The 19,112-nt window shown below is 52.6% G+C and overlaps 10 protein-coding genes across 10 annotated transcripts; 4 read left to right on the top strand and 6 right to left on the bottom strand.

The window, feature by feature from the left end:
* Window positions 1-175: 175 nt before the first annotated feature.
* N7498_004228 (uncharacterized protein) lies at window positions 176-2,429 on the top strand (the record flags this gene model as incomplete). Its single annotated transcript, XM_058451290.1, has 2 exons — window positions 176-688; window positions 759-2,429. The coding sequence occupies 2 exons, from the start codon at window positions 176-178 to the stop codon at window positions 2,427-2,429; spliced, it is 2,184 nt and encodes a 727-aa protein (XP_058310752.1).
* Window positions 2,430-2,626: 197 nt separating this feature from the next.
* Window positions 2,627-3,588, bottom strand: N7498_004229 (peptide alpha-N-acetyltransferase complex A subunit ARD1; the record flags this gene model as incomplete). The annotated part of the gene is made up of 2 exons (XM_058451291.1): window positions 2,627-3,009; window positions 3,138-3,588. 2 exons carry the CDS (start codon window positions 3,586-3,588, stop codon window positions 2,627-2,629), a joined length of 834 nt encoding a protein of 277 aa, XP_058310753.1.
* Window positions 3,589-3,801: 213 nt separating this feature from the next.
* N7498_004230 (uncharacterized protein) lies at window positions 3,802-5,298 on the bottom strand (the record flags this gene model as incomplete). Its single annotated transcript, XM_058451292.1, has 3 exons — window positions 3,802-4,025; window positions 4,095-4,694; window positions 4,743-5,298. The coding sequence occupies 3 exons, from the start codon at window positions 5,296-5,298 to the stop codon at window positions 3,802-3,804; spliced, it is 1,380 nt and encodes a 459-aa protein (XP_058310754.1).
* A 538-nt stretch (window positions 5,299-5,836) lies between these two features.
* On the top strand, window positions 5,837-6,942 carry N7498_004231 (SUR7/PalI family protein; the record flags this gene model as incomplete). The annotated part of the gene is made up of 2 exons (XM_058451293.1): window positions 5,837-6,278; window positions 6,341-6,942. 2 exons carry the CDS (start codon window positions 5,837-5,839, stop codon window positions 6,940-6,942), a joined length of 1,044 nt encoding a protein of 347 aa, XP_058310755.1.
* Window positions 6,943-8,151: 1,209 nt separating this feature from the next.
* On the bottom strand, window positions 8,152-10,329 carry N7498_004232 (uncharacterized protein; the record flags this gene model as incomplete). The annotated part of the gene is made up of 1 exon (XM_058451294.1): window positions 8,152-10,329. One exon carries the CDS (start codon window positions 10,327-10,329, stop codon window positions 8,152-8,154), a length of 2,178 nt encoding a protein of 725 aa, XP_058310756.1.
* A 329-nt stretch (window positions 10,330-10,658) lies between these two features.
* On the top strand, window positions 10,659-12,254 carry N7498_004233 (WD40 repeat domain-containing protein; the record flags this gene model as incomplete). Its single annotated transcript, XM_058451295.1, has 4 exons — window positions 10,659-10,866; window positions 10,938-10,959; window positions 11,054-11,549; window positions 11,607-12,254. 4 exons carry the CDS (start codon window positions 10,659-10,661, stop codon window positions 12,252-12,254), a joined length of 1,374 nt encoding a protein of 457 aa, XP_058310757.1.
* Window positions 12,255-12,884: 630 nt separating this feature from the next.
* N7498_004234 (dynein light chain Tctex-type family protein) lies at window positions 12,885-13,490 on the bottom strand (the record flags this gene model as incomplete). The annotated part of the gene is made up of 4 exons (XM_058451296.1): window positions 12,885-13,145; window positions 13,206-13,280; window positions 13,338-13,376; window positions 13,461-13,490. The coding sequence occupies 4 exons, from the start codon at window positions 13,488-13,490 to the stop codon at window positions 12,885-12,887; spliced, it is 405 nt and encodes a 134-aa protein (XP_058310758.1).
* Window positions 13,491-14,199: 709 nt separating this feature from the next.
* Window positions 14,200-15,288, bottom strand: N7498_004235 (uncharacterized protein; the record flags this gene model as incomplete). The annotated part of the gene is made up of 1 exon (XM_058451297.1): window positions 14,200-15,288. The coding sequence occupies one exon, from the start codon at window positions 15,286-15,288 to the stop codon at window positions 14,200-14,202; it is 1,089 nt and encodes a 362-aa protein (XP_058310759.1).
* Window positions 15,289-16,552: 1,264 nt separating this feature from the next.
* N7498_004236 (uncharacterized protein) lies at window positions 16,553-17,276 on the top strand (the record flags this gene model as incomplete). The annotated part of the gene is made up of 2 exons (XM_058451298.1): window positions 16,553-16,764; window positions 16,823-17,276. 2 exons carry the CDS (start codon window positions 16,553-16,555, stop codon window positions 17,274-17,276), a joined length of 666 nt encoding a protein of 221 aa, XP_058310760.1.
* Window positions 17,277-17,383: 107 nt separating this feature from the next.
* On the bottom strand, window positions 17,384-19,049 carry N7498_004237 (Zn(II)2Cys6 transcription factor domain-containing protein; the record flags this gene model as incomplete). The annotated part of the gene is made up of 4 exons (XM_058451299.1): window positions 17,384-18,163; window positions 18,214-18,288; window positions 18,339-18,934; window positions 18,986-19,049. 4 exons carry the CDS (start codon window positions 19,047-19,049, stop codon window positions 17,384-17,386), a joined length of 1,515 nt encoding a protein of 504 aa, XP_058310761.1.
* Between the last annotated feature and the right edge of the window lie 63 nt (window positions 19,050-19,112).

The raw sequence follows: 19,112 nt of genomic DNA on the forward strand, positions 1-19,112 counted from the left end.
CCGCGAAGAGTGTATCCCCGCTAAGCCCTGTGCGCTGACATTCAACGGAATCTTGCTGCCTTCCCCTCGAACCGGCGATCTTATCACAACATGAAAGGTCAGCATTGACAGGCTGGTAATTCGCGATCCTTCAGGCCACTACATTCTTCCTCCCTGTTCATCCTAACAGCACGAAATGGACGAGGAGGAGGCCCCACCGCCTTACTCGGCTTCGGACCCTCTGAATGCACGGGCAAATAACAGGAACGGCAATCGTTCGCAGGCCGCCACTCCTCTGCGCGACAATGCGCCATTGCAAGAGGCCAGCAGCTCAAGGCTGGCGGAACTGTCTGGATCTGCGGTTTCCTCTGTAGTGCCAACCCACTTCACCTCCGCCGTCACATACTTTGAGCAACGCCCGTCATCAGTCATCGACGACGGCCGAGATATTTTATACCACCATATGACTATCTATCCCCGCAGCCAAGCCAAGGACTTTCCTCGGCGGCCGCGCTGCTGGAATGCCCATTTTGACGAGATTATCCAGCAGGACTGGGACACCTTTCTACGGTATCTTTTCCCGGCCCAATTGGGCTTGGCTGCTGCCTCGCAGCACTTGTCCCGACAGCTCCGAGCGGAAATCCAGCGGGATCGCAAGGACCGCCCACAGGAGACGGACGAGCAACGCCGCGCGAGAATTACGGCTGTTGTTGACGAATGGAATCAGTGCTTTTTCGAGCCCCCGCGGAGCTCGGATTGTCTTTATTTATGTTGGCGAGCCCGATGCTGCGCCTACGTCTGCACTATGTCCTCGGTGCTATCCGGCTGCAACGAAGGCTACCCAGGGAACCGGTACTCCGACCCCTGTGGAAGGTCAACGGGCTGTGAATGCCAATGCGCTTTCGTTAGTGGCTGAGCAACCTACCCCATCACCAAATTCTTGGCATATGCCTCATTTCTCGCCTTTTGGAAATGCCCCACAACCACATATGCCATTTGGCACTCCGTTCGGTGTTCCACCATTTGCAGCACACGGAGCACATAATGGCCAGCCGCCTCAATACTACCCACAGCCCCAACCACCACCAGGTGTTGCTCCATGGCAATGGCAGCCTTGGGGCTATACACCGCCACAATTTGGACCGTCTGGCACTTCCAAGAGCGGAGCACTTGGCTGGATCTCGAGTCTCACCTCACAGGCGCAGAAATACGGTGAGCGGTTTGCGGAACAGGCCATGCATTATGGCAGGCAGGTTGAAGAGCAGGCGATGGCGCATGGTCGATGGCTTGAAGATCAGGCAGGACTTCATGGCCGCAAGCCAGGTGCAGGCGCGTACCTGCCAGGATATCCGCTTGGATACCCCCCTGCTGCATCCAATGGCCAGCCTCCTTGGAGCCCTACTCAAACTGGCCAGACAGGCGGTGTTTCATACACTACATCGACACCGACATCACCTACAAGCAATACGACCCCTCTCAACAGTACAGAAAGCCATCCTCAGCCTCAACCTCTACCTGTATCTGAAGTTGAGGCTCAACCCCAAGCTCAACCTCTACCTGTACCTGAACTTGAGGCTCAACCCCAAGCTCAACGTCAACTCCAACCCCAACCCCAACCGCAGAAAAATGACGATAAACCCCTTGAGCGTTCTCGCCGCGCCTCTATCAGCTCTGTCTCTACCGGATCATCTTTCAGCTCGATTGATTCCCTCTCAACCACTTCTGACCTTGACGCCTCAGACCTAGCCACAGTCCGCATCCAGCTTCAATCTCTTCATGATCGACATGACCGCACACTCTACGAGGCTGCCGTTGACCTCCGACAACAACTATCCCTCCTCGAAGAATCCCGTCGAGAGGCCCGTATATCCGGGCGTCGAGACTGGCGCCGTGGACGCCAACAAGCTTCCCAACCAGACAGCAGCGACTGGGGACGCTGGGAGTCACCCGAACAGCAGCAGCGCGATGCCACAGAGCGACAAGCAATGAAAGAGGAAATGCGCGCCACCAGAAAAGCATTCCGAGACGTCGCCCGCCGCGCCCGCGAAGAACAGCGCGACAAGCGACGTGCCCGGAAGAACCGTCTGCGCCAGCGACCCCCGCCGGAAAGCAAGCCTGAAGATGAGATCTTGTTGGATGGACGGATGGCCAATCTCGCTCTTGAAGACACTACATTCCGTCCACCGGCACGGAGTCGAACTGAGCCCGTGGTTCAAGCTTTCCGTCCCCAGCGCACTCTTTTACGCTCCGGTGCGAGCTCAGAAATTAGTGTGCCGGGTGCTATAAATACTCCCTCGTCTGCGTCCCAGACAAGCGTGTATGGACCGGCCGAGGTTCCGGATAAGAAGTCGAAGCTTAAACAGATGCTGAAGTCGCGGAATGCGAAGAAGCAGCAGAAAGCCGAGAAGGAAGATAAGGATAGCAAGGCATCTAAAAAGGACGGCAATTAACCCGTCACTCTTCTACCGGGTTGACTGCAGGTGGAAGTAACCCAGATCCAGCCTGGATCAACGATTTACGATTTAGCAGAATTTAGCATTCATGTATCATGTACATTCATTCATCTCGCACATAGACCAGGGAATGGACATCATCCACCCCAAACCTCTAGCCCATCTCATCTCCTCTCAACCTTGAGAGAAGAAGATCAAGCCTGAGTCTCATTTCTCTCAACCAAATCACCCACCCCCAACCCCCTCCCAACCTTAACCTTGACCATCTTCTCCTCCTCCTTCCCATCCTTCTTCCCCATCTCCCCGACGGGTTCCCCCTCATCTTGATCATCCTCCTCACCAGCCTTAGCCTTATCCTCAGCAGCAATCCGCTTCTCAATCGCCTTCCAGTCCAGCCACTGGCCGTCAAGCTTCAAATGCATCGCGTAAGCGTCTTCTCCGTCGGCGTAGTACTTGCTTTCCACTTTCTCGACTTCGAAGCGCAGTGTGTCGCGGTATAGGCGCAATGCAGCGGTGTTGGAAACGCGCACGTGCAGAGAGACGTAGTTTGCGCGGTGGGATTCGGACATTGCGCGTTCTGTTTTATTTTCAATTAGCATTTTCCCTCCATTAATTCTTCGGCATTCCACCCTCAATGGGTCCTTAAAAAAGAAAAAAGAAGAAGAAAAGAATCGGAAGGGAGAAAAGGCAGAAGGTAAAACTCACGACTCATTCGCATCAGCCTCTCCGCAATCCCCAACCTGCGATGCGTGCGCATGACACTCAAACTGGTAATGTGCCCATGCTGCATCCCATCCGTCGGCTCCTCTTCCATCTTGGCAAGCACGTATCCCACAACTTTGGGGTACTCGCCGACGACGGAGCCATTAGCGTAGCCGTTCTTGGGCCGCACGACGGCAACGAAGGAGAGTTGGGGCCATGTGAGGGCGTGGTAGAGGTAGTATTTTAGAAAGTAGTTCTCGGGCAGGTTGGTGATGTTGCAGGTTTGGATTGAGGGGAGGAGGTCGATGTAGCTTGGGTAGCTGGAAAGGGGGACGATGTCGACCATTTTGATTGTGGTCGGTGGTGTCCGGAGGGTGTGTCGTGTCGATTGGGCTGGTGGTGGTGGATTGGTGGATTGGTGTTCGGTGGTGGGATGGTGATGCGGCGGGGTCATGTGATCGTGGAGACTCTTTTGGGATCAAAGGTGAAGTTGGAGTGCGATTGTCTACGCAATTGAGGGAATTGAAGAGTAAAGCTTGGGAAGAAGGTTCGATGCATATTTCACTCTAGATTATTCATATCTACACGCAATTCATGTCGCTTATCGGGCATGCGGAAATCAACTATAGTAAACAGGTATCAAGAAGTCGTGCACATTCGTTCGAGATTAGAATGCTGTCAACAGGAACTGAATGCCTGCTGCAACCATGAGCAGAGTCGATACGCTGGAAACGGACACTCCGTGCACGGCGGCAGAGGTTGAGCCGCAGCATTTCCAATTGTAGGTGACATTGTTCATCTCGGCGGCGACTTCGAAGACGGAGCCGTTCTTGGGGGAGCCGTAGTTGTAGTAGTCGACCAGGAGGAAGTTTGGCGGGCGGTCCCATTTGCCTGCAGGGTGTTAGAGGGTGTTAGGGGGTGTTATGGGGTGATATAGGGAGGATCGGGTGGGGTTCTTACGGGTGCAATTCTCCGCCATCCAGCCCAGACTGCCGGGGCCGCTGACGCCGTTGGTTTGGTTGAGCACGGCGGTGTTGGGAATGAGGATGGTGATGGAGCCGAGATCGACGGCCAGGTTGAGGTTGTGGTTGGCCATGTACATGCGGTTCTCGGCGTCCTGGACCGAGAGACCCGGGGGCCGCTGCTGCGTGCAGGGGAAGCTGTCGTTGGTCGGTGAGAAGGGAGTCTCCCACATCTGCGAGAACTCGTCCATCAACCACGGGATGGCGGTCTGATTGGCCTGATAGTCCAAGAAGAAGACGACGCGCTTCTGGGTGAGGATCATCTCGGATAGCGTAGGCCAGTCATGAAGCGCCATGGGGATCACCGGCGGGGTGTACAGAAAGTCCTGAAGCCCGGAATTCATGACTGGATCGGTGAAGTTCTGCGGCGCGACGAAGTCGAAGTTGCCCATCAGGATGGTGACCACGTCGAAGGGGTTCTGGCGCATCCAGGCGGCCACCTTAGTCAGGTAAGCCTCGAGAGTACCCATGTTGAGAAGTTCGCAGGAGGTATGGCAGAGCAGCATGGTGCCGTTCTGGTAGTGTGTTTGGAATTGCACTTGGAAAGGTTAGTTTGGGAACGGACCCGGGCACACGATTGACCTACACATGCGAATGCCGTTATTCAGCTGGGTCGTCACGTCAAACATCTGGTTAGAGGCAGCATTGCCTGGACGATCGAACGGGCTGTTGTGTGCGGCAACCATGGTGATGTTGGAGTAGTTGCGCCCGCAGAACTCGACGTAGCCATTGCAAGGCCGGGTGTTGATGACTGGTGTCGAGGTGGACGTGGATGAGGCAGTGGCAGTGGCATTCATGCTGTTATTGCCCAAGGTCGTGGTACCGCCGCCGCCGACCAGAACGGTCACGGAGTTGGAGGTGTGCGTGACAGTGGTCTGGTTGTGCATGGCCGAGGAGTTCCCGGAGATGGACGAGGTGACGGTTAGTTGGGAAGTATCGCCATCGTCAAGGGTGATGGTGGTGCTGTAGGTCTCGTAGGTGCCCGAGGGCAGAGCGACGCTGCCGGTGATCGTGGAGGCATCGGAGAGATCGAAGGAGGTGGTGGTCCCGGAAGAGGTGGAGGAGGTGGAGGTATGAGAAGTGGTCGTATCGTCGGCCAGAGCCAGGCCAGCAAGGATCGCAACCAGGGATAGCCACCTCATGGTGAATGGGAAGGCTGTAGTATGTACAGAGGAGGTGGAGATGAGCGCGAGATGTTTTCTGCCTAGTTAGCCTACTGCCAAGCATCGGGTCTTTTTCAGGAGCGGTGGAGTCGGGAGTCGGGAGTCGGACGCCGCAATGACGCAGGCCGCCACCAGGCGCCCATTATAGTTTTATACACCCTTCTCCACCTCTGACGAATCTCGCCCGTGCTGTTGGAACCCAGGTCCAGGTCCGCTTGGCTTGATTAAAGTTAACACGATCGTCTGACGTGGCTGTCAATTCTCCGGTTTTTTATCCCTCCACCCGGTTACCTCGGGTCCTGTCTTTCCACGATCGTAATTCAGTTGTCGTCCGCAGTCGACGATTACGGGGCGCTAAAAGCGAGCTAGCGGCAGCCACTGACGATCCCACACGGAGCTTCGGGACCAGGGATTTCACTCGATCTGATTAGAGCCTAGCCATCCTGTTATAACCTTCACGGATGCCTAAACGTCATCCCTTCCTCCCATCCTCCTTCGTCCATTCCTTCACTCCAGTATGGTAGGCGGAGTGGACGCTGTCAATGGCACTGGCCGAAAGCTTCCTTTCTTCCGTCGCGGCAGCCCCAATCGGCCTCTCGCTCGTCGTCGGGCGGCCACCGTTCACACCCACCGCATCATTCGGTCGCTGCTCTACCTGATCGCCTTCATCTTCGTGCTGCTCGTGGTGATCGGTAACGTCTCCAACAAGCCCGTCTTGCGAAACACCTACTTCCTCTATCTCGACCTGGCCAACATCATCCCCTTGTCCGTGCCGAATGCCGTCCTGATCAACTCCATCGCCCGGTCTATCGGTCTGCACGATTTCTACCAGGTCGGCCTGTGGAACTTCTGCGAGGGCTACTTTGGCGAAGGAATCACCCGCTGCTCCAAGCCGAAGACCTTGTACTCCTTCAACCCGGTCAAGATCATCCTGAGCGAGCTGCTGGCCGGTGCAAGTAGTAGGCACCCCCCTATCAAAGTCAACCCCAATCGCGAAAATTCAATGCTAACTCTATTCCAGTCGCTTTGCCCTCCGAAATCACCCAGCCCCTCCACTTGGCCCACGTCGCCTCCCAGTGGATGTTCGGCCTCTTCCTGACAGCCGTGGTCCTCAACTTTATCATGATCTTCATCAGCCCCTTGGCCGTGTCCTCGCGACCTCCCCAGACCATCAAGGCCCTGGCCGCCAATGGCGGACAACTCAATGGCGCCGGACAGCTCCCCCACCGTCGCCGCACGTTCGTGCTGTTTCGCTCGCTGCCCATGTTGCTCATCAGCTTCTTCACCGCCCTGGTCACCATCGTGGCATCCGCAGTGGCTACCGTTATGTTTGAGATTTTCGCCAATGTCTTTGCCACTGCTGACCCCAATCTCAACATCAAGGCCCATGTCGGCACCCAGATGATGGCGTTCATGTGGATCGGCTCCGGATTCAGTCTTATTGCCTTTATCGTCCAGTTCGGCTCCTGCTGTGCGTCTTGCTGTGGTGGTCACAAGGCTCGCAAGCAGCTCAAGGCCCAGGGTGTTAATTACAAGGATAAGGGCTCCTTCAACATGAGCCCGTCTGACACCAATGTTGAGGACCGTGAGATGGTTGAGCCGCATGCTATGACCCGGGATTAAATCTTTTCTTTGCTTGTATTATCTTCATTGGATTTTAGGTTTTAGACTTGGGCATTCGAGTTTCATATGTGATTTTTTGCTTTGGATATCTACTACGATTGGACGACTTGCCAGCGCGTGTCAAGGTTTTCTGGTTTCTGTATCACGACACTCTAGCCTAGTATCTAGATCTGCATATACGTATGGTTTATACATAGAGAAAATCGCTAATCCGGTCTCGTTCTAAATGAGACTGTCCCATTATACATAGATGCGACTTGATCGGTGAAACGCGTGCACTACGTCATGGCCACCACCCGCTAGGGAATGTGTACGAGAGCTTTCAGGTACAATAATCGGAAAAATCCATTTGATAAAAGACTGAATCAAGGCATATATAGAAGAAGTCTGCTCCTATTTATAGCCCGAACTCACGTAGATAATATCCCATTTCATTTACAACCGAAGGCGTCTGCTTGTCCATGTTATAAAGCACCTCGTTTAACCAGCTCATACATGAGCACGATCCGGCAACCGAGCACCGACGCCATAAAGCGACCAAAGACGTAAACTCCATCTTTAGCAGAAATGAATAACACGCTAGAGAACACGAGCGTCCCCAGATGCCATAACGATCAAAACAGTATTCGAGATCAAGAAGTATCTGTCCTCGCGCTTGAGTTTGACTGTCGGCGGCAGATTCTCTTTCGCGTACCTGTGATGAACCACTGGCCTAACTGCATATGAGCTGTCAATAGAAACCTCACGGATCCCGCGTGCTTGAGTACGCAAGGCCAACTGCATGGCAAGATGAGCAAGACAAGTACCCAAGGAGTTACAACTCGAGACATGACCGACTCGGCATATTCGGAAAGGTAATCCAATCATCGTGAAGATATTACCAACAGGCCCAAATAAAGACCAGGCGAGAAGAAAGTAAGAATAAATGGTGCAAACGCTATTATCGTATTAAACCCAAGCTCATAACTGAATTCTGCAACATCTGCGATAGCTTTGGCGTCTGAATACTACGAAGACCTGCTTCCATCTAGAAAGAAGCATTACAAGCGTTACCCATTCATTGCCACTCTGTAGCTAGTCAGGTTCCACCAGGTTAACAGAAACTAATTGAACCCTTGCAAAAAGTTCATTCATAAAGATAAGTACAAAGGTAGAAAGCCCAGTGGGAAGTTATCTCGAAATAGACGAAAGGCCTCAACGGACTGTCCTTCAAGACAAGTTAGAAATCACAGTCTTCATCACCTCCATATCCTCCATCTCGCGGTCAATCATCTCCTGAAGCATCTCATCCTCGATCATGCGTCCAAGATCATCATCGGTGGGGTTGTAGAAACCGGCCTGGACAGCAGCAACGGCGGCGGGGTCATCAGGTTCGGGAGTGTGAGGCTTGGTAGCAAACTCAACAGCAGTCTCGATGGCAGACTTGACAGAAGCCTTGGCAGCCTTAATAACCTTGATAGAAGACGTAATGGTAGGTTTCGTGGTAATCTTGGTCGTAGTCTTGGTGATGGCCGTGATGGTGAGCTTGGGGGTAGACTTGACAGCGGATCGGGCGGCAGATCCGGCGGCATTCTTTTTCATGGCAATGGCAGCATGAACGAGAGCAGCGTTGGCGGCGACATGATTCTCGAGGGCAGCACTCGCGGAGACGAGGAGATCGCTTGTAGGGTCGTTGAAGGGACCACCAAGGTTGCGACGAATGTGTTTTTGAGTTTCGAGGACGTTGTGACAGACTCCGAGCCCGTTTTCGTAGACTTTCTTTTTGTGGTGAGGGTTGAGGCTGCCGAAGACTTTGTCGACAGCGTCATGATCGCTAACCTGGTGCAGCCACTTGAGGTCTTTCTTCCTGAATTCACGGTGGAACTTGGTCAGCGGGGTGTCTTGAACATTGCGCATGGGAGCAAATCCTTGGGTACTCACTTTGTCTGTATCTAGATCGTCGATGGTCAGATCGATCACCTCGACTTCCTTGGGAGATACAGCGTGCGAGTGGTAGAGGTTGGCGGTAGAGTTCATAGGGTTGTTGATGGGACGCGCGTTGGCACCGGTCGCCCCGTGAGCCAGGTTGATGGTGAATGCGGTGTTGTTGTTCATCGTGACTGAGCCAGCAGTAGAAGGATGAACTGGAGAATTGGTAGGTGCTCGAGGAGCGAAGTCTTCAGTATGATGTGGCTGGGAATGCAAATCGAGAGCAACACGGTCTTCCGGAAGATCGGGAGAAAGTTGTGGAAGAACGGTGGCGGAGAGATGAATAGGAGAAGAAGTCGAAGTCGGAGGAGAAGGGTAGGAGATATTTGTATTCGAAGGGGCAGGGTGTTGAATGGCAGACGTCGATGGGTCACACGCTGGATTCGATTCAGGATGTTTCCAGGATTGTCTCAATGGGGCAATTTGAATAGAAGGGTTTAATTGAGCGCACATGCCCAATAGATCATTATACGCTTGACTCAATTGGGTGTATCTGCCTTCCCACTCATTCGAGACATTTGGCTTCTTAGCTGTCCCGGACGAAGTGTATTGTTGATAGTCCCGGACCAGTGAGTTATGGGTTTGAGCCAACTTGACATATTTGCCTTTCCACTCCTCGATTTCTGCCTTGAAATTTTTGGCTCGCTGCTGCTGAGTGGTACACACTCGACGCAATGTTGCCAACTCGGCCTCTTGGACATGAATTCCCAGCCTACCCGTTTTCGGATCGATGCTGGTGTACTTGAGCAAGGCATCACGGTACCTGTTCCGTTCAGCCGTGAGAACATCCACCCTGCGCCTGGAGTTCAGCAGCCTATTGTGAAGAGTGTCGTGTGAAACTTCGGTCGCAATTCTCATCGAGTGGAGACCGGGTGCCGATGGACGATATCCAACAGACCCATATGGAGAGATGTGCTTTGGGTAGGGCCTGTGGACCATTGCTTCGACAGCCGCATGATAGGCAATACTCTGCTGGTCAAGGCAAAACTTCTTCTGTATAGCAGAGCTTGCCGAAGCAGTGGCGTGAGAATCCGGGGCAGCGTGCGACAAGATCGACGCTTCATTCGTCGACCCAATGTTCAACGATTTGTCCCAAGCCGGCGAGAGTTGCTGATCTCCAGTGTTTTGCTTCTTGGGTTCTGGGGAACTGCATCCTTCTTCAAAGAGGTCATCGAGATCATCACGTGTACGCTTGTTCGAACCATCTAGCTGAGAAACCAGCTGGCCAAAGTCCGTGAAGGGGTCAAAGTCAAGGCCGATGTCGATACCGAGGTCGAGGGCATTCCCATCCTGCAGCCATGACTCTGGCATTTGAGACTGAGATCCAGGGGAGAGTGTAAGCCCCAGATCATCACCTGCGATGCTGTTGGGCTGGAATGAAGGCAACTCACATTGCTCCATGGCTCCGTCCATATTCATCTCGAAGGGATTCAGGATAGACCAGATCAAGCTCGAGACTTGACTTTAAAGTAGATATTGAAATATCATGATATGCAAGACAAATTATCCGTCGCTTGAGACTTTGAAAACGCGTAGAGACTTAGAGGCGGAAAGTTGAGTCAAGAAGTGAGGTCAGGTGAAGCCTCGAGAGGTACTTTTTCGTTTACTGTCACTTTTTCTGCCGGGCAAACAAAGCTTCCTCACCGCTCGACCCTCTCATATCTCACACACCACTTTCCTAAGAAGGGCTCCGCCTTTCTTTCACGTGACACAGGACACTCTTCCCGCCTTTTATACACGTGACCACGATGGCAGAACGACCCTCCGTTCCAGCTTCCGGGACTCCAGGTAGCACGACTGCTCCTGCCAGCGAGAATACCACTGGGTCGAACGAGAGCCGCGGCAGCCGCTACAGCTTTTGTACTTTCTACAGCTCCTCTAATTACAGTAACCACAGTCTCCACGCACCCGTCTCCGAGCCATTCCCATCCACGATGAGTGTCATCCTTTGCACTGGTAAGTGGGCCTTCACGATCTCCCCGCATTCTTTCTCAGCTTGAACTAATGAGTACTGTCGCACGTAACAGCGGGGTATGACCATACCATCCGGTACGTCTGAGGCAAGCTGAAGCTCATGAGCGGAGCTCTAAGAGTTGACATGCGAGTTTGAATCTGAATATGTGCTAATATACCCATTCACCAGCTTTTGGGAGGCGCTGTCGGGCATCTGCTCGCGCACCATCCAGCACCCAGACTCACAGGTCAATCGCCTGTGCATCACCCCCGACAAGCGTTTTCTCGCCGCCGGCGGACACAACAATGTCAAACTCTATGACATCAAGTCCACCAACCCCAACCCAGTCATGACCTTCGAAGGTCATACCAGCAACATCACCGGTGTCGCATTCCATTGCGAAGGCAAGTGGATGGTTACAAGTTCTGAGGATGGGACTGTCAAGGTCTGGGACACTCGCACCGGCGCCCTGCAGCGCAACTACGTGCACCGGGCAGCGGTTAATGACGTTGTCATTCACCCCAACCAGGGTGAGCTGATCAGCGGTGATCGCGCTGGCATGGTTCGCGTCTGGGACCTTGGAGAGAGTGTCTGCACTCACCAATTGATCCCGGAGGATGATACTGCTGTGCTCAGTGTGAGCGTCGCTAGCGATGGGTCTCTGCTGTGTGCTGGAAATAAGAAGGTATGACCTCCGCAGTGTCTTGGCGATTCCCCTCACTAACCATTGAATTGTCTACAGGGTAATGTCTACATCTGGCGCATGGTTCAGAATGAAGAAACCACTCGCATCATCCCAATCTGCACCTTCCAGGCCCACAAGGATTACCTCACCCGCGTTCTCCTGTCTCCCGATGTCAAGCACCTGGCCACCTGCTCCGCTGACCACACTGCCAAAGTGTGGAATCTTGACGCAGAATATCCCCCCGCCAAGGTCGCCATCAAGGAATTCAATGACCGAAAGGCTTCGCAGGGCACCGAGGAGAACCAAACTGAGGCTTCACCAACTCCCGCTGAGACTACCCGTAACCAGAATCGTGACCTCTTGCGCATCTTCGATGCCCCCGTTCAGGACAGAGACCTCCTTCGCATCAGTGAGGCGCCTCGAGATGAGACCCAAACACCTCAGCAAACTTTCACTCCTTCGCCCGATGGACCGCCTATGGACCCCAACAACGGCACTCTATTCCTCGAGACGACCCTTGCCAACCACCAACGCTGGGTCTGGGACTGTGCCTTCTCCGCCGACTCCGCTTACCTCGTCACCGTGTCCAGCGATCACTACGCTCGCCTCTGGGAGCTCAGCTCCGGCAACATCATCCGGCAGTACTCCGGTCACCACCGCGGCGCAGTCTGCGTGGCCCTAAACGACTACTCCGAGCCTCGCTAAGCATCGCATTTCCATCGAAAGTCATTTCATTTTCGTCTGGGAATCTTTCATGATTTATTAAGGTTTATGGCGTTTTCACGAGGAATGGCACATAGCATGGCGCAAACCGGGTTGAGTTTACACGATGGATATCGCCCTCGACGATGGATATTGTTGACGGAGTCCCTGGTTCATGGAGATTTCTTCTGGTAGTTTGGCCCCTTTTTTTGGCCCTTTGTTTCTTGGGTTTTGATTTTCGGATCTTGCCACTTTCAGATACCATTTGCATCTATTAAGTTAATGCATTTTCATGAAAATAATCTTCTTTATCTCTCGCCGTAGAGCAGTCCTCGTAGACCTCGGGATAGAGTACTCGATGACTACGATACAACGCCTCCACGCAACCTAACAATCATATACAAGTCCATTGACACGGCCTGAGAACCTGATATTCAGAACTAATAGACACAGCCATCGCTTAACTCAAATGAACAAAGAAAAAAAATCCCATATAGCTCCAAAAATCAGAGGAATAGGAATAACGAGAAAGCGTATAATAACAACCCTCACTCAAGACAAAGACACCTCAGGGCAATTGTATCAAACTTTACTGGTTCCCAGGCCCTCTAAGCCATAGCAAACCAAGTCACACTAACAACAACGTCCAACCCCCCTCTCCTCACCACCGGGGTACTTGAACGTCCACATGCCATCACGGTTAACGTCCCAAAACGCCCCGGAGGCGGAGTGCATCCCGCGCTTTCCGGCGTTGCTCTGCGCACCCTGTGCCGCGGCGCTCTTGTCGATCATGCCCTGCTGCACGATCGTGCTGTTCACGGTGAAGCGGTAGGGTGCTGGCTTGGCGGTATCTTCGGGGGCGGTTGCGGTGATGAGGGCTTTCAGGACGGTATTCTGGGATATGTTGGTTTCTGTTCATGGTTGTGGTGGATTGGCGGGGATGGTGGTGCTTACGATAATCGCGGAGTTCCACGAGCTCACTTGCGTGTGTTCGTATTCCGTGACGTCCTTCAGGGCGACATCGCAGGCCTGCGGTGTGTTAGTTTGGGGGGGTTGCGTGGATTGTAGAGGCGGGCTGGGACGTACCTCGTTGGTGATCTTGGTCAGCTCCGGGATGGGAATGGGCTATGGCGGGCGTTAGTGGGGGTATCATGGAGCGAGCGCGCGAGTCTGTCATTGCGCGAAAGTCGGTATATCGATTGCACGTACCGACACGGGAGTGGTGCCCTCGACAGCCATTGTATTCGTTTCGGGTGTGGTGGATTATTGATAGTCTGCTCGGGGGAAACGAGTCAGTATTCTGGTATGGCAAAGCGCCGATCGACCCCGTAGAATGCTCATCGCGCCGATATCGTTGTCGAGATCTCGGTGAGGCGCGTTCCCGGTGACGGTGCGGGGAGCGTAGAATGCGATTATCGGCCGTATGGGTGCTTGGGATCAATTTGAGTCTGGGGATTGCCAAGAGTGTGCTCACCGGAAGGAATTCAGCGGGGTAACAGGGGTTCAAGGTCGTGGAATTGGAGGATCACGGCAACTGGAAGAGCGGCTGATTGTTTGGGCGAGTGGCATCATCGCGTGGGCGCTGCGGCCGCTGGTTGGTTGCGCCCTGGCACTCTGCTTACTAATGATAGGTGTTGGGCGTTCTCGATTTGCTGGTGTGTTTACTTGCAGAGTAGATTTGTTTTTATTTACATTGTTTTGAGTATGCTGGCTGTGCTCTTTATGGCACCGAGATCTTGTAAATTTGGACATTCTTGGACTTAGCCGAAAGTTGAGAACTTGCAATGTTTTGTAGTGAAGTACGTATGGAGGCTGCAGACATGTGAAAGACTGTATATATTCGATCTAATAATGTACTCAACCTTGGGACTGTCACATCTACCTAGGCATGTAAGACTGATGTTTTCATGTCGCCCAGATCAGACGAAAGGACCAATAAAGTCTCTATCTAAGCAACAGAAGGCTCTTTCAGCGTAAGGATACCCGGCTGCTCCAAAATAATCAACGGCCCAGCGACAACACTCTCCTCCGTCGGCGCATCCACCTGATCAGCAATAGAAACCATAACGATCCCAGTGTCAGGATCGAACGGCTTCGGAATCTGCACACTATTTTTCGTCGGGTCATACGGCACACTAACCGTGTTCACCCCATGATAGAAAACCGCATAATAGTCCGTCCCATCCACGAACTTAGGCTGGTTCCCCGTGGGGTCGAAAACAAACTGGATATTCGACCCAGGACGGCCAGTTGTCCCGTTTCCAAGGAAAGCCATTCGAGGGAGGTCCTGGCGGGGAGTTGGGTACACGGGGTTCTCGGTGGGACAGCTACCAGGCACGATGAATGCGTTTGTCATGTCTAGGATCTGGTTTGCGTAGGGGTAGATGGTGTCAGAGGGCCCGGAGAATGGGCTTGTGTTGTACACATCGATGAGGGACCAGGTGTTGTGTCGTGTTTCGACTTGACCGATTGCCATCAGGGCGGACTTGGAGATGTTCGCCTCGGCTAGGAGTGAGAGACCTGTGAGGAAGGCCATGCTTGAGACTTCGATGTAGACCTGCAAAGCGAGGAATATGCTTGCGTTGTGACCGAAACCGTATTCGTATTTGCAGGGACCAGGTTTCATTGAGTTGTCAGATATCTGGTTTTGAAAGATGCGGACGTGGCCCGCTTCGTTGTCGCGGATCTCAGCGATGCGTTGGTATGTGCTGTTCGGTAGGCCCAGCTTGGTGAAGTCGCAGGGAGAGAAGGTTTCTACTGCTTGCTGGTAGAAGGAGTAGATGATCCATTCGGCGCTGAGTAAATTCTGGAAGAGGAGGTCGTCGGGTCCTGCAGGACCGGAGGCGCTTGGAGCAATCGCCTTCATCCATTTGGAGGCGAGGGGTGTCTTCTTGCCGGCATAGTTAACGAAGAGAGAAGATTCTCCGGGGACTGCATCAGCAGCAGGTAGTAGCTTGCTCTGAGTGGAAGATGTAGGTAGTGCAAGAATGGGAAGAATGATTGCCATGGAGGCAACCAGACCGCTGGAGAAATGCATTTTAAACTTGCAAAAAAGGCAAACTTGAAATGGATGTTCTGAAGACAAGAGAAACTGAAGATGCGATTGTTAGAGAATACGCTCGAGGATTAATTCATTCTTATATCTTTCAGGGAGTCAGTATAGAAATATTCCAAAATTTTGTGATCTACATGAAGAAACTGCTTTCTGCAAAGTGGCACACCAGACACTCAATCGGGGAAGTGTCGACTACGTAGTATACTCGATTAGACTCAATCAGCGAGCCGCAAACTGCGCCACACCCGAAACGCAACGGCAGAGACTGGTCGCGTCTCGAAAACACTGCCCCCAAGAGGCGTATTAGCCAAGGTTCGAGTTAAGCTTTGCATGTACCTAAGCGCACCTATCCGTTTGGAGTGCAATTCGCGAGCGGTGGTGAGGCACGGCTTTCAATCGGGCCGAGTGGAGCTGATCCGCGGGTTCGACGATTGCTCGCAGAATCCGCCCGAAAGGGTAATTCCTCATCACATTTGTAATGCATTTTGGTTTTAGTTAGAATTGATTATTTAAGTCGCTTAGATTCTCGAGAATTGATGTTCCTTGCACAGATATCGTGATCATCGTCAGACCAGACTCGTGTTTATCCCTATACATCCACATGGCAGTCCTGTACGATAGCAGCCATAATCATGGCTTTGCTATGGAGAGTGCCAGGGCACCTGAAGCGTGCCCACCTCCGCCGTATACACCCGAGGCTCAATATGCGATTGAATTGCCAGGGTCATACCCTGGATATCGACCCGTTTCATCTCGTGAAGTCTACATTCATGAGTCTCGGAGCCAACCTATCTCGTATGAGAGTCGACCGGAACCCTCGCCTCTTCCATACCAGAGTCAACAACAATACCAACTTCAAGTGCAATGGAATGGTCCATATCCCTATACCCCGGCAGATTACTCGGTGCACTACCCGTCCCAGCCATCGTTAGCTCAAATATCTCCCATGATAAACCCATCCTGTTACCGCGAACCCCAAACACAACTACAAAATCGCCCATCCAGACAAACCCCAAAACCATGTGTCATTCCCCGTAAGAAAGACCCTCTATATTTCCGTTTTATCCTATATCTAATATCTCAAAGAAATAACGAAAGTCTTCGGAGGAGCCCACATGAGCCCCTTCGCCCGGGCCCGCGCGGCAGACCTCGAGCACCAATACAACCTCCCCTCCACAGAAATGCTAGCCTTCATCGACGGCCTCAACGAAGCATTCATGGCCAACCCATCCTCCAAGCAACAAGCATGATCGGCAACGTCGTCGGCTTCGTCCCGAGCGCAACGGCCCAGATTGTTGGTTCCTCTATCAACCTTGCTTCGGGCTTGGGTATAGCGGCGACCTCTATCATCCGCACGAAGCAATATATGAAGAAGGCGAATGAGACTGTTTTCAGTCCGAGGGGTCTTCATGCGCAGATTTGCAAAACGGGGAAGATGTTGCTTCAGATCGGGGTGAGGTGTGATGCGTCGGTTTTTCGTGCAGGGGCAGTATGCGGCTGTGAGTGATGATACCAGACCCGAGAATGCGCAACCGGAGATTGCGAGCAAGGCCTGTCTTGTGAAGCGAATGAGTGCGCTTGGTGAGGAAGTTATGAGGCTTGATTTTGACGTTGGTGCTCCCGTTGAGCAGAGCAATTGGATGAAGAAGCTTGGTGCTTACTCGGCTCAACGGGCTGAGCAGAATCAGTTGAGAAAATTGGATAAAAAGCAAGGGAAGTTGGATAAAAAGCAGGTCAATTTAGATAGGAAAATTGCCAGGGACGAGAAGAGGGGTCGAAGTCCCGGGAGGAAGTCTGAGAAGAAGGAGAATAAGGAAGCCGAGAAGAGGCAGAACAAGGAAGCCGAGAAGAGGCAGAACAAGGAAGCCGAGAAAGTGAAGGGGTTGTTGTGGATTGTCATCACGGCTAGGAGGGAAAGCCTTTCTGGTGATGATGACTGGGATTCGAATAATGAGAGTCGAGTTCAGTGATGGGAAGGGTCATGAAAATTGCTCGGTGGGAATTACAGCCTTGGAATATGGCCGTGCCGCTGATTTTGTCTTTCGTTAGCCATTGCATTGATCCATAATACCCCCCCTTATGACTTGTGCTTCAAGAGATCTCTTACCATTAGAGTCTTCCGCGGTAAATTCTCCTTCCGCCCTATTTCAAAGCCATGTATATCCGCAACAACAGCCATAACACGTTCCAGCCAAGGTCTGGCTCCTTCACGATCATCTTCAAGATTAATGTACGCCACATTGACCGGGAAGAGGACCATGAGGGCCCCCGAGCTCCGCCTTAAATTGTGTAGATGATAGTTCACCATCCGGCATATCTCAACAGCCACATCGCGCCTACATCCCTGCATCGGCAAAAGTGGATCAGTTGGGTTCGTCCCCGACAAAGGAACATCCATATGTATCCCCGAAATCTCGAGCGCTCGTGTCGCAACCAGCCGGATGCTGTTGTAAAGAATCAACTCGGTGGCACGATTAGCACTGGCAAACCAGATAATGGACTTAAATGGGGCGGGTGGTAACCCTAGAACAGCTTCTCGATCGACATTGTCGGACGCGATCAAGTATGTCGAGTTGGGAAACTTCTGTTCCCATTTCCAGCGCCAAGCATAGACAGCCTGGAGAGTCGCAAAGATTCGCCTGCTGCAGGCTGCTTTGAATTCGTCCAGTCCTGGCTTGCCTGGAGGCCACTGGATGACACGATCCATATCTTCGAGAAAGCCAGGTAGGTCGCTGAGGTGGTCGTGTAGATGGCTGACGGGCATTTTCGAGTCGAGGCCATTTATTGCCCAGGGTATTGTTTTCCATTCTGGGTCTTCGAGGAAGCAGCGCTTGCGTTCGACGATGTATCCGAGGGCCTTGGAAGCTTAGCGGGGCTACAGAGTTGATGGAAATGAGTTTGGCTTACAATGCAAGATCGGAGGGAAGGGAAAAGCGCGTGCGCGATACCAGATTGGAAACGATGTGGCCCTCTCAACGCAGTCTAGGTCTCCGGTTAGAGAGCACAGACTTTCCAGGAGAGGTAAGACCTACCAATCGAGCAAGACCCTTCCAATGATGAAGCCATCCGTTTGGCTGATTAAAGGTGACAAGTTCGTATATGCCCATGCAGATAATGGCGACGAGCACCTCATCCTCCAAGACCAGATTGGGGTCTTGCAACTGTCTACGCAAAGAAGTAAGTGCCCGAGAATAGAAACCTGCACCCTTTCGCACGAGCTCTGAGTGACCGTGTGTTTTACCAAAATACGCCGTGGCCAGCGCACGAAGTGAAGATGTAGACAGGTCTCCCTCGTCCTCGGTATGACGGGTAAGCGAGAGGATCCAAGCTGCTGATTCCGGCGAAGTTGACTCTTGGTGCCAAGAGAAAAGCCTGTTTATGAGATGTGAGGTGAAGATGATCTGCTCGTCGAATGCCGGATTGCGAATCAATGGCATACAGGGCAATTCGATGACGGAGTCTCCTGGCCATGTACTCCCAGCTGGGCTAACTGCGGCCGATTTTTTGTCATTGGGAAGAGACTTGCCAGTCAACCGCGTAGTTACATCGATAAACTCGGCATATTGATTGTAACCTTCGCACTGAAGTTTGGCTTTGCGACAACGTTCACAGTGTGGCTTGACTTCATCTGGGGTACGTTAGTGGGGGTAGTTGAGGGTGAGCTACAAATGAATCGAACCGCATTTTACTCTGCGCCTGCGACAAGTCTTGCACCCTTTGCTTCGGCCTCCCACGCCGACCATTGTTTCAGTGTCATGAAACGGGAGATGCCAAGTCGAGGGTTGAGTGAGATGGAGATTGGGGGA

This window comes from Penicillium cinerascens (assembly GCF_028974065.1).
Source record: "Penicillium cinerascens strain IBT 15544 chromosome Unknown contig_24_segment0_segment0, whole genome shotgun sequence".
Classification (NCBI taxonomy): domain Eukaryota; kingdom Fungi; phylum Ascomycota; class Eurotiomycetes; order Eurotiales; family Aspergillaceae; genus Penicillium; species Penicillium cinerascens.